The sequence below is a fragment of the Micropterus dolomieu genome, linkage group LG07 (genome assembly GCF_021292245.1).
Source record: "Micropterus dolomieu isolate WLL.071019.BEF.003 ecotype Adirondacks linkage group LG07, ASM2129224v1, whole genome shotgun sequence".
NCBI lineage: Eukaryota > Metazoa > Chordata > Actinopteri > Centrarchiformes > Centrarchidae > Micropterus > Micropterus dolomieu.
The window spans coordinates 31,782,093-31,793,961 of record NC_060156.1 but is presented as its reverse complement, the minus strand read 5'-3'; the positions used below and the strand labels follow the sequence as shown (position 1 = coordinate 31,793,961).

Here is an 11,869-nt window from a genome sequence, read left to right as displayed (position 1 = left end):
AACATCTTCTCGTGTGAACCTGATGTTACTGTCCACAGAGTTGATGTGTTCTGTGAAGGCTTGCACTTCCTGGCTTTTGATTTTGACCCAGGTGTCGTCCACATATCTGTACCAGTGGCTCGGTGCTATTCCTCTGAAGGAGTTGAGGGCTTTATTCTCCACTTCTTCCATGTAGATGTTGGCCACAATCGGGGATACCGGTGAGCCCATGGCACAGCCATGCTTCTGTCTGTAGAATCCACCGTTGTACTGGAAGTAGGTGGTGTTTAGACAGAGGTCGAGTAATTTGCAGATTTGGTCAGGGCTGAGGCTAGTTCTGTTGTCCAGGAACGTCTTCCAGTATCTTCAACCAAGTCCAGTTGCCCTTCATTTTAACCCTCGTTGGATAACTATGACCTGGATGACTGAGAATCTTCATAGACAAGTTTACATATACTCTCCATCTGAGTATGTTGTAGAGTCTGTGTGCCGTGTGTCAGCTGTTACTGTCATACTCTACTGTAGAGTTAATTACAAACCCAAAGTATGTTTGTGTGTCACTGTTTTCTTCCTAGCGCTAATTTTGAGTGAATGTACCTCTGATTGGGTTGGTCAGCCCATCTCGGGACCAGGTGATCAGTGTTTCCCACAGAATGACAGTTTATTTCTTTTTCTAGTAACTTAGGTTATGAAATTAAATGACACTGCAGTCACGATTTCCACCTGCAGTCCTGCTTTCAGCCGCAGGTGCACCGCATGAGGATTGTTAATGAGGAAGCCTATCGAAACCTGCTTGTAAAATATCTGCAGTGTCCTTGTCTTAGAACGGAACAGCATCTCTCTGTGTGTTTCTCTACAAAATACAAAAATGGGTTGCCAAATATATTTGGGCGGCCGTTTACATACTTGGTGGCCCGCCTGAGTGAAGTCCATGTGTGGAAAACATTGATATTATTAATCTGACCGGCCCACCCCAAAACAAATGGTCAGTCTTCACTGGCTGTTACAGTGTTATGGTTTTGAAGATTATGAGCTCTATTTTTGTGAATAAAGGGCACCGTGATGTCTGCCAAAAGCACCTGATGCCTCTTTTTAAGTTGAATGAATAAAGTGTGGTATAATGTGGCAGGACAGTGATCCATACAATAACTATCTGGAGTAAAATAACACCGTGATGCCAAAGGTAAAATAAATTAAAACAAAAGGTGGACTAAAATCTGTTAAAAAGGACATGACTGGTAGGAACTGAAAGTTACCAAAACCGTCACAGGCAAGGAAAATGCCAGTTTGCTAATGCATTGTGTGTGTGTGTGTGTGTGTGTGTGTGTGTTTTCAGGCCCTCTTGTTGTAGGTTCAGTTGCTGCTCTTCTGATGTTAGTTGTTGGTGTCCTGATGACCTCCATGTTTTGCCTCTACTACACTGGACTCCTTTGTAAACAGAAACTGCCCAGAGCATTAATTGTAAGAAACCTCTCACTCTCTCAGTTCAGTTCAGTGTGCTTTATTGGCATGAATGTTTCTCTCTCTGTCACACTTTCAATTTAAAACAAACACATTTTCTCACTTATTTTTAGTTACAGTTGTGTTCAAAACAATAGCAGTGTGTTGAAAAAAGTGACTAAAGGCCCAAATCCTTGAAAAAGCCTTTATTTCTATACATGCAAATGCATTGGGAACACTGCACATTCTATTTAAAATCAAAATATGAAGGAAAAAAATCATTCAATTTGTCATTACTTACACAGAAAGTGAGGAAAAAGAAATATTAGACTATTCAAAAAAAATAGCAGTGTCTGCACATTTCTTAACAAACTCAAAAATTTACTGTATAAACTGAAAAATGCTTGAAGATTTAGCTTTCCTGTCAATCACAGAACTAGTATTTAGTTGTATGACCACTGTTTCTCAGAACTGCTTCACATCTGTGTTGCATGGAGTCAACCAACTTCTGGCAACTGTAAACAGGTATTCCAGCCCAGGACGATTGGACTACATTCCACAATTCCTTAGCATTTCTTGGTTTTGCCTCAGATACAGCATTTTTTATGTCACCCTACAAGTTTTTTATTGGATTAAGGTCCAGGGATTGGGCTGGCCACTCCATAATGTTAATCTTGTTGGTCTGGAACCAAGATGTTGCTCACTTACTGGTGTGTTTAGGGTTGTTGTCTTGTTGAAACAACCATTTCAAGGGCATTTCCTCTTCAGTATAAGGCAACATGACCTCTTCAAGTATTTTGATGTATTCAAACTGGTCCATTATCCCTGGTATGTGATAAACAGGCCCAACACTGTAGTATGAGAAACATCCCCATATCATGATGCTTGTGCCACCGTGCTTCACTGTTTTCACAGTGTACTATGGCTTGAATTCAGTGTTTGGGGGTCGTCTGACAAACTGTCTGCGGCCCCTAGACCCAAAAACAACAATCTTGCTTTCATCAGTCCACAAAATGTTGCGCCATTTCTCTTTAGGCCAGTCAATGTGTTCTTTGGCAAATTCTAACCTCTTCAGCACATTTCGTTTTTGCAACAATGGGACTTTGCGGGGGCTTCTTGCTGATAGCTTGGCTTTGCATAAGCGTCTTCTAATTGTTACAGTACTCACAGGTAATTTTAGACCTTCTTTGATCTCCCTGGAGCTGATCATTGGCTGAGTCTTTGCCATTCAGGCTATTCTTCATTCCATTCGAGTAGTAGTTTTACGTTTTCTTCCACATCTTTCTGGTTTTGGTTGCCATTTTATTCTGCATTTCTTTATATCTTTTCCCCTCTCCAGTCAACTTTTTAATCAAAGCTGTTCTTCTGAACAATGTCTGGAACATGACTTCACAAATTGAGCTCCACACTGCTATAATTTTGAACACGCCCAAGATTTGTTTTTGACAATATAATGGAGGTTAGTGGAGGTCAGTATAAACATGTGATCTATATCTGGTTATCTGATCTGTATTAGGAAAAACACATGTTAATGCAGGAGAAACTGAGCTGCGAACGTTTTGCAGTCAGAATCGAATTAAATCAGCCAAAATACACAATTTGACAATCTGTGTTGGGCAAGTTCCTTTTAAAATGTAATACATTATCAATTACTAGTTAGTCATTTGAGAGTAATTAGTTATTTTACAATATTACTGTCTCTGAATTGTAATGCTTTACACTACTTCTGCTTTACTTTGAGTTACTTTCACTGCTGCATGATTCTGATAGTAAGATGTGCTGCATAGGTGGGTTCTAGTGATGTGCAGTTATATCCACGGATCGGGTAGGTCTTTGTCATAAAAATTAACCCTCTGATTAATAGCGGGGGCGGGAGTGGGGGTAGGATGATTGGTCTCCCTATTACGATAGACACTGTTGCATTTACGCACGAGGTACAGCAGCATAACGTCACTGGTTATTTGATTCTCCCGACACTTCGACAGGATCAGTCAGGATGGATTGACAGCAGCTTCTCAGTGTTGGAGAATTATTAAAAAAACAAAAAAAAAACACCAATTAATTTCTGGTTAAAATGCGTTGTAACGCATGATTGTAACGGGTATAATATTAGCAATTTTTTAAATTGTATTACTGCGTAACCGCAAAAAGCAATACATTGCTCTACTCTCAACACTGTTGACAATGATACCTTCACACAGGACAGCTACAGTTACAACAGTGGAGGCTGGAAACACAGTAGCTCACTGCAGAAGCACGAGTGAAGATAAATCAATGTTTTATTTCCAAAATCTTAATTCATAAATGCAGTTCACTCTGAGCTCCTCCCTCCAGTAGTAGCCTCGGTTATCAATTCAGAATGCAGCGCGAAGATCCGGCACCGCCAGAACTCCCTGTTGCTCAGCAGCTGTCCCTCCGCTCTGCACGATGTCCCTGTCCTCTGCACACAACTCTCCGAGAAGCCGTCGATGACATCCGGACAGTCTGAACGCTGAACAGCGATCGTAACACAGCCTCATGTGAATTTCAGGTCAAAAGACAAAAAAATCCACCTTGCGCAGTGAAGCGTTGCCTGCGATTTATCACGTGGTCGCGTACTTCGCATCGCCGGCAGCACTCCACCTGGCACAAAAACCCCTCCCTCTGCCCCAGCACTGGCATGGCGTGTGTGAAACCAGCATTAGACCTCAGCCAGCACCATGACTTCATTTGGGTGAATAGATGAGAGCTTACTGTTTAGGGATGGTGCATCTTTTAGTTGGCACTGTACTACTTACTTTCTCCTCTGTCTTTGTCTCTCTGTTCCCTGTTTGCCACTCTAGATTACTCAGTACCGAGACAACATCCTGACAACAGAGAGAATAATCCCTGATCCGATCTCCATCAGCTCAGAGAGCGACAAACGGAGGAAGCACAACAATCCCACTCTTCCACAGCCTGTCACCAGGGGCGCTAACGCGGAGGGGGAGGGGGAGGGGGAGGGGGAGGAGGAAGAGGAAGGGACACATGTCTACATGGATAGACCTCAACAGCTTTCCTCAGGTGAAAGCTCCTGTTGGGACTCTGTTTATGTGGTTGGGAAGAGCAGGCCGGGTGCACCGGGGGACTCTGTTTTGACAATGGAGGCGGAGGTACCGGACGCAGAGTTTGAGGTTAAGGTCACACATGTGGCACTTGATCAAGATGAGGCCAAAGGTGAAGGAGCAGAGGTTTCCATACCTGGGGTGGTCCAGGGGCATGTCATAGATACGGTGGAGGAGGAGGAGGAGGGGAAGGAGGAGGTGGAGGTGTGTGACAGCTCAGGCAATATCAATCTGTTCTCTGTCACCCTCGCTGCACTGGCTGTGTGTGAGGAAAAGGAGAAGGAAGTGGAGAATACAGAAGACTCTCTCACAGAGTTTTTGAAACCATCCAATCAGGAGCCTTTACTACCCACGGGTTTAAAGTGGACTTTGAGCCACACAGACTTTCCAACTGAGTCAGATGATCAAACATCTGTGCCATTAATGTTACCTACACAAGAAGACTTTACTGGGTTTGAAGGCAGACGTGCAGACACTTTGTCTGACTGGTGTGATGATGAGACACAGGAGGAGGAGGAGGAGGAATATATAAGACACACATGATATGTTGATGTATGAGTATCATTAATGAATTTCTTCCCAATAGGTACATTGCTTTTTATTAAAGGAAAAGTCCAACTGAAATATTAGCAGAAGTTAGGGAGGTTGATTTTGTTGTTTTATTCTTAAGGAAAGGCAAGGCCTCAGCACATCAACACATTTCCCCTGCAGCTATAATGTCATAGCAGCCACCTGCATTTTGACAGTTTTTGAAGGCAGCAGAGATGCATAATGCTTCAATTAACTCATCATCCAGTCTTTTGCTTATTACCACTTCTATTCAGTTATTTAGAAAGAAAGTGTATTTCAAGACCAGTCCATTTTTGAATTACCAAATCTCAGAGTACAATGCCAGAAAAGTTAAGGAAAGCTAAATATTTATCTGCATCATCAGTCTGAAAGATGAAATGGAAACAAACAGCATTTTGCTAATGTTTGAATTAAACTTCTGTAGTATTTACCAGTCTCCACTATAAGTCCTGACTGTAGGTGATGAGCACGTGGTTCTTGCAAATCCTCAGTCCTCATTGTTTTGTTTACTTTTGCAAGCTGCTATATTTGTGCGCCCATTCACCTTATGCAAAGTAAAATCACCAGATCAGAAATATACCTCTTAATGATACAGCACTGCCTGAAAGGCCAAACAAATAAAGATGCCTCATGTAAGCCAAAGTCATCACCCCACATTTAAGGGAGATATCGTTCTTCCTCACAGCAGACATGTTGGCCTGTCATATTAGGAAAGGCACATGTGTTAATATGTGTAATAACATTGACATTAGCTCTTTTATATTCAGGAGTCCCAGTAAGCCATGACACAATACCAGGGCCCAAAAAACTGAAGCAGATAAATAGAATGCAGCCATCATTTTATTATTTACATCTGTGCTCTTGTTCTGTTAAAAAGGCTAAATATTGTGTGGCAGAGATGTCCTGGCCTACATGTCATATTCTACAGACTTAAGAAAACGTCTTTGTTTGGTACAGAACCTTACAAAAATCACACCGTAATTAATTCAAATATATTTTTCAGTGAGAATGAGAATAATGATCATTCTCCTTGTTGTAATTCATATCACAATATCAGTCAATACCGCAAACAACCATCCTCTGTGTGAGTATGACAGCTGAAGTTTAAAATGGTACTGCGCCTCCCTCCCCTGTGTTCTGCTAGGTCACGTGATTTCCTACCAACAGCCTCATGAGACGCTGCCTTCACGAACTGCTGTACAAATGTCAATTATCTCTAACAGCAAGACCCCAACAGGAGCTAAAGGTTTTTGTGATATTTTTTTCCGTGTTAACCGAGATGGGGAAACGCTTCTTGGGGAAAAGCAGCTGGGAATGTATGCTGTCTCTTCATTTTTTATGTGTAACATAACTATAGCCTTATGTTTTTTATGTTGTATATTACCACTTGAATTGTATATGTCAGTTTTTCAACCTAAATACATTCCCGATATACAACCTCATACTTCCATATAGATGGAGCTGCTTTAACAGTGGATCTGCAAATTAAAGTAACCTGTTCCCGAAAATCTATTAGTATTGTTGTTGTGTCATTATTAATGAAGTGTGCCGGCATTGTGCCAAAAGCCACATTGTGGTATAAAATGCGAATACAACATCACTAGAGTTACGTAAAGGCAGCAGGAGCAGCCGCAGTGTCCTGTGATTATCGGAAATGAGTTGAGGAACATGGAAACGCTTCTGAGGACAGGTAGCTCTGATATCAAATATACTACTAGATGTATTCAACAGTATGTAGCTTTTGACTTAATAAAAGCTTAAAGTTAGTTTGTTAGTTTACATGTTGACAAAGTCAGTGCTAGTGAGTTAGCTAGCTAACTAGATAACGTTGACATTTGCGGCGAGTGGGCGTCCTGAGAAAAACAACTAACGTTAAGTTAACGTTTCTGGGCAGAGTAACGTTAGAGCGCGTTATCTGTCTTCAGCGTTAAATTTTTGTTTTGGAAGTGTCTTCTAGTGGATGTAACGTTGTTATAAGCTAACCAAGCCGGTACAGAGGCAAAGTAAGGATAATTAGCAAATTTAGAGTTACAATATAAAAGGTAACTGGTATTACCTCAACTTTAATGTAAGCTAAGTGTTCGGTTACAAGTCGTGACGAAGCTTTTCAAACAGTTGAGTTACATTATACATAGCTGTCAGACATGAGTGAAGTTCTGTGACATTCATCACTGACTTGGCAGCTTTTGTTCAACGCTAGTATAATAAACGGAGCATAAATTGAAGCACTCGACATATGTGAGAGTAAAGGTCGCAGTCAGTAACTGCAGATTTGTCATGGCAGAAAGTGAAAGCTGATGGTGGTGCAGCAGAGATGGTGTGGCTACCATGACTGCTCTCATCTGGATGCTCACATGGCTGCTTCAGGTCCTGCCAGGTGAGTAACGTTAGACTGTCAGGTGATGATATGAGTCTTATTGCAAAGATTTAAGCTGACAGTCAGTTGACATTATAACAGGTAGCATCAGAGTGATTAAAATACGTAAAACAGAGACACATCAGTATTCGCTCACTGAAAAGCACGCACAATATGAACCACAACCTTTAAATATGTCATTTCTCATTCTTGCTGAATGACGCTTCTAAAAAGTATTTAATTAAACAAAGTCTAAATGTTGTGCTGAAGACCTATTTTGAGAATCAAAACATTTTGGAGATTCCAGTGTCATGCTACATAGGGGCCAAGGTACCCTGGAGCCTCCAGCCTCAAGCAGAGATGAGGAGCAGGCTACAGGGATCTGATTCTTTTGAGCTCCAGCCTACTCTAACTCAAGTGATGTCTCTTGCATTTATCAGATTTAGCGCAGATTCTTCTGGAGTAAGGCTGAACGATTTTGGAAAATGTAATTGCGATTTTTTCAAATCAATATTGCAATTTAATATGCGATTAATTTTTAAGCTCTTTACCTTCTGTGTTAGTCAAAATGGACAAGCAGTAAATCAGTGTATAGTGTGACCAACACAATATTGGATAGATAGAACTACACTGTTCTTCCTTGTGTTATGATGAATTAAGTAGAATTATTATGAGCAATGGTGGAGAAGAAGTATCAGATTATAATAATATGAGATAAGATAATTTGAGTCAAGTCATGACATGAAATGATATAATATCATCAGGTCAGCCTACCTATACAGACCACAAGAAAAACACAGTTCACCACAGTGTGTGACAGTAAGCGCTCCATACAAAACTCACAGTTCAACCACTAATTAATGCTACCTTATCTCAGTTCAAATCTCCCAGGAGTCCATCTTTCTGTATCCCAGTAAGCAAACAAAAAATACTCAGTTTGAGGTTCAATTCAAACGTTGGCCAACGAAAATAAAACCAAGTGTCGCCTCTCGTGTTTAATAGACAAGCTTCGTAATTCTCCGACAACACCGGAGTTCCCCCTCAGCCTCCGATGCTGGTCAGCAGAGCACTGGCTGTAACCAGACTGTAACTCGGGACAGACTGGACCTCTGTTGCGCGTTTTGGTTTCAAACGCCGTTTCACAGATATTCCCTGAGCTGACTGGTGGCTGTGTGCGTGACGCAGGCGCCGATCGCCACAATGCACTTACCTCACTACACGTGTCGTTCTGTTGTGCATTTTTGCTGTCCGTCAAAGCGGCAGGTGGCCCGCCGATTTCACCCACCACCACGTTACCCGCGGGTGCTACTTTCATTCCCTGGGTGACACTAAAGTTTCTGTAGTGTCTGCTTCTGTCAAGCTTAAGGCCATTGTACAACAACAACTCAAGGTACAGCGTAACGTGTGAAGTTGATGCTTCGTCTGCAGACTGCTTTACTCGTGGGTGTCGTGACCGGAGTGTAATTGCAGCCTTGGTGATTAGAAAATCTCGTTTTTTATCACATCGCGATAATATCACAAATGCAAGTGATCGTTCAGCCCTATTCTGGAGCCTTAAATTCATCATCAAGTATGCAGTAGTGCTCCCAAGACCTGTGAACAGACTTGATGTGTATAATTGGTCAGGTTCCCCTTTAATAGTGGCATATCTGTGGATAACACAGTATGGCTTAGCACGAAAGATGAAGTACTTAAAATTCTTATTAATAGTGGTCGAGCGATATCAAAACAAAGAAAAGTCATGTATAATTCCATTATTCCTTCAGACTACAATCTTATATAGTATCTCAGCCAGTAACCAGTTGTTTTAGATGGAAGCTTTATTAATAAATGAAATAGAAACATACATTGTAGATTTCCTGATAGGTGTGACTGGTGTTTAAGGGAGAGCGGGGTGCAGTTTGTCATTCATCTGCATTATTGTCTACACAGTATAACACAGGACTGGGCAAAAATGTTATCACCATAAAAAATGTCTTATCATTCAATATCGGTAATTATTGCGATAAATGACAAATCACTATTTCTTTCAAGTTTCTGATTTTTACTCCTGAGTGAAAGTTGAAGAAACCAGATGTTTAATTGAGGTTAATTTACCAGCACTAGTACGACAATATATATTCAACAGTAGCCAGTAATGGTGTTAGATTAGATAAGCTGTCATTTAGGAGAAACATGAAACATTTAGAAAATATGATGGCTAACATTTTATCCACCTTTGCAAAACTCACAAGGGGGAGCGCTAACATCGTTCCGCAGCAGCTCACTGACAGGCTGCTGCAGTGGTGTCTGTAGCCAAGCCATCTAACTCATGCTTTTGCCCCCAGGCAAACACAAAAACCAGTCTGACTGAATAGAAATGTACCATACATACAGTACATATCCATGTTCTGTTCTCTTCATTTGGATTCCAGCTGTGAGTGAACTCCCCCAGCCTGTCAACCTGGATCTGACCTCAGTCCATTTCAGTCATATGCTGAAATGGGAGCCTGGACCAGGGACCCCCCCAGGAGTCTACTACCATGTCTCAGTTAACACAGAAAGGTGGGTTTCGTCTGTGTTTGTGCCCATAACTGTACTAACAGCGTCCTTGTAAATGTTTGTACAGACACACACACCCAGAGATGTCACAGACAAGTGTATCAAGTTGTTGCAAGTCTTTCTATCCATCTAGTGCTCCAAGCAGGTTCTAATGTTTAATGCATGAAGCACCATGTCGTGCTTGACATAGACAATATTAAGCTCATCAGGTATCGCATAACGTCAGATCCACATTAAATGGCGCTTTGTGTTCTGCTCTGTTCACAGCAGAAAGTGTAAAGCTACATCTGATTCTTCACCACGTCCTGCAAGGGTTTCATAATAACTGCATTGTACAGTGAAGCCAGTGGTGGCTTCTCAGTAAAAAACACCTGAAGCCTACTGCTCCAGTCAGCCTGTAACTTGAAAAACAGGACTTGTTGGTTTTTTTGACCCCCTAAAGTCTGCTTCTTTCCTTCCTCTGGTCCTGAAGGGGAACTTCCTATGTACCTGTGTCTGGGTGTGAGCGTGTCCAGCACCCTCTGGTTTGCAACCTTACAGAGGCCTGCTCCAAACCAGAACAGGTCTACATCATCAATGTTACAGCACTGCTGGACTCGCAGGCTTCAAAAGCAGTCCAGAGACGATTTAAACCCATCAGAGACAGTAAGTGGCACTGTATTATAATGAGAAGATGTTGAGTAAAGGGGACATAGAATGGAGAGCTACTTCTTCTCTTACTAAACAGTAAGTGCACGTTTCCATTTAGAACATGGAATGAATGTAGCAAAGTACAATACATTGAAATAAAATATACTCGATAAAACTAAACTAATTTTGGGAACAAGTACACAAAAATGACTTTGTTACAGTAACAAGAGCTTGTGATTCATAGTTTCATAGTCATCCCTGTGGGTAACTACAGCACTTCCTCTGTCATGTGATGGAAGTTGTCCCCATATCTACCTTCAGCTCAGCTGGACCTGCCGCTGCTGACTGTGACTCCCTGTGGCAGCGGCCTCTGTGTGGACCTCCAGCCTCCCTTGGAACACCTTAGGAAGAGCTATGAGGCTCTGCAGTACAAACTCAAGATCACGAGCCACAGTGGGGACAAAGCCCAGGTACTGTACATGGACTGGCACAGTTTTATACATGAGTTTGATCCACTTGTGCCCTCATGATTCTTACATTTAAGTGAACATGCTGTGTAGATGTGGCTGTGTTTCTACAGGTGAGAAGATGTCCTCTATTATGTCAGGTTTTAGTAACACGTCCATGAGTTTTAAGGCTTAACACCAAAGGCGGATCTCATAATAAGAAAATTACCAGTCTAAATAAAGTGCCCCCAAATTTCTTAAATTGGATGCTTTGAAATTTAACTGTAAGCTGTGTTGAGTTTAAGAAATGTCACGTGTGAGCTGTGGGTATGTAGGTAGCTGGGACTGCTATAACCAAATCTAAATTGGGTAATTCATTTATATAACAGTGTTTTTATATGTACAGTGGGTACGGAAAGTATTCAGACCCCTTTAAATTTTTCACTCTTTGTTTCATTGCAGCCATTTCCCAAAAATCAAAAAAGTTCATTTTATTTCTCAGTAATGTACACTCAGCACCCCATCTTGACAGAAAAAAACAGAAATGTAGAAATTTTTGCAAATTTATTAAAAAAGAAAAACTGAAATATCACATGGTCATAAGTATTCAGACCCTTTGCCCTTTACACTCATATTTAACTCAGGTGCTGTCTATTTCTTCTGATCATCCTTGAGATGGTTCTACACCTTCATTTGAGTCCAGCTGTGTTTGATTATACTGATTGGACTTGATTAGGAAAGCCACACACCTGTCTATATAAGACCTTACAGCTCACAGTGCATGTCAGAGCAAATGAGAATCATGAGGTCAAAGGAACTGCCTG

At 41.4% G+C, this 11,869-nt stretch overlaps 2 protein-coding genes across 11 annotated transcripts in view; both read left to right on the top strand.

Annotated features, from left to right (window-relative positions):
• The window catches only part of LOC123973893 (interleukin-20 receptor subunit alpha-like), a 21,065-nt gene extending 14,481 nt beyond the window's left edge, over positions 1 to 6,584 (top strand). For all 10 annotated transcript variants that reach the window (XM_046054252.1, XM_046054257.1, XM_046054255.1 and 7 more), the window contains 2 exons: positions 1,316 to 1,440; positions 4,242 to 6,584. In XM_046054252.1, coding sequence (XP_045910208.1) covers positions 1,316 to 1,440; positions 4,242 to 5,045 — 929 coding nt within the window. In that variant the 3' untranslated portion in view covers positions 5,046 to 6,584. The remainder of the gene's footprint in view (positions 1 to 1,315; positions 1,441 to 4,241) is intronic.
• Positions 6,585 to 6,701: 117 nt separating this feature from the next.
• LOC123973521 overlaps positions 6,702 to 11,869 on the top strand; it is an 18,623-nt gene continuing 13,455 nt past the window's right edge. The window contains exons 1-5 of the mRNA XM_046053621.1: positions 6,702 to 6,762; positions 7,357 to 7,449; positions 9,843 to 9,972; positions 10,442 to 10,614; positions 10,921 to 11,069. Coding sequence (XP_045909577.1) covers positions 7,401 to 7,449; positions 9,843 to 9,972; positions 10,442 to 10,614; positions 10,921 to 11,069 — 501 coding nt within the window. The 5' untranslated portion in view covers positions 6,702 to 6,762; positions 7,357 to 7,400. The remainder of the gene's footprint in view (positions 6,763 to 7,356; positions 7,450 to 9,842; positions 9,973 to 10,441; positions 10,615 to 10,920; positions 11,070 to 11,869) is intronic.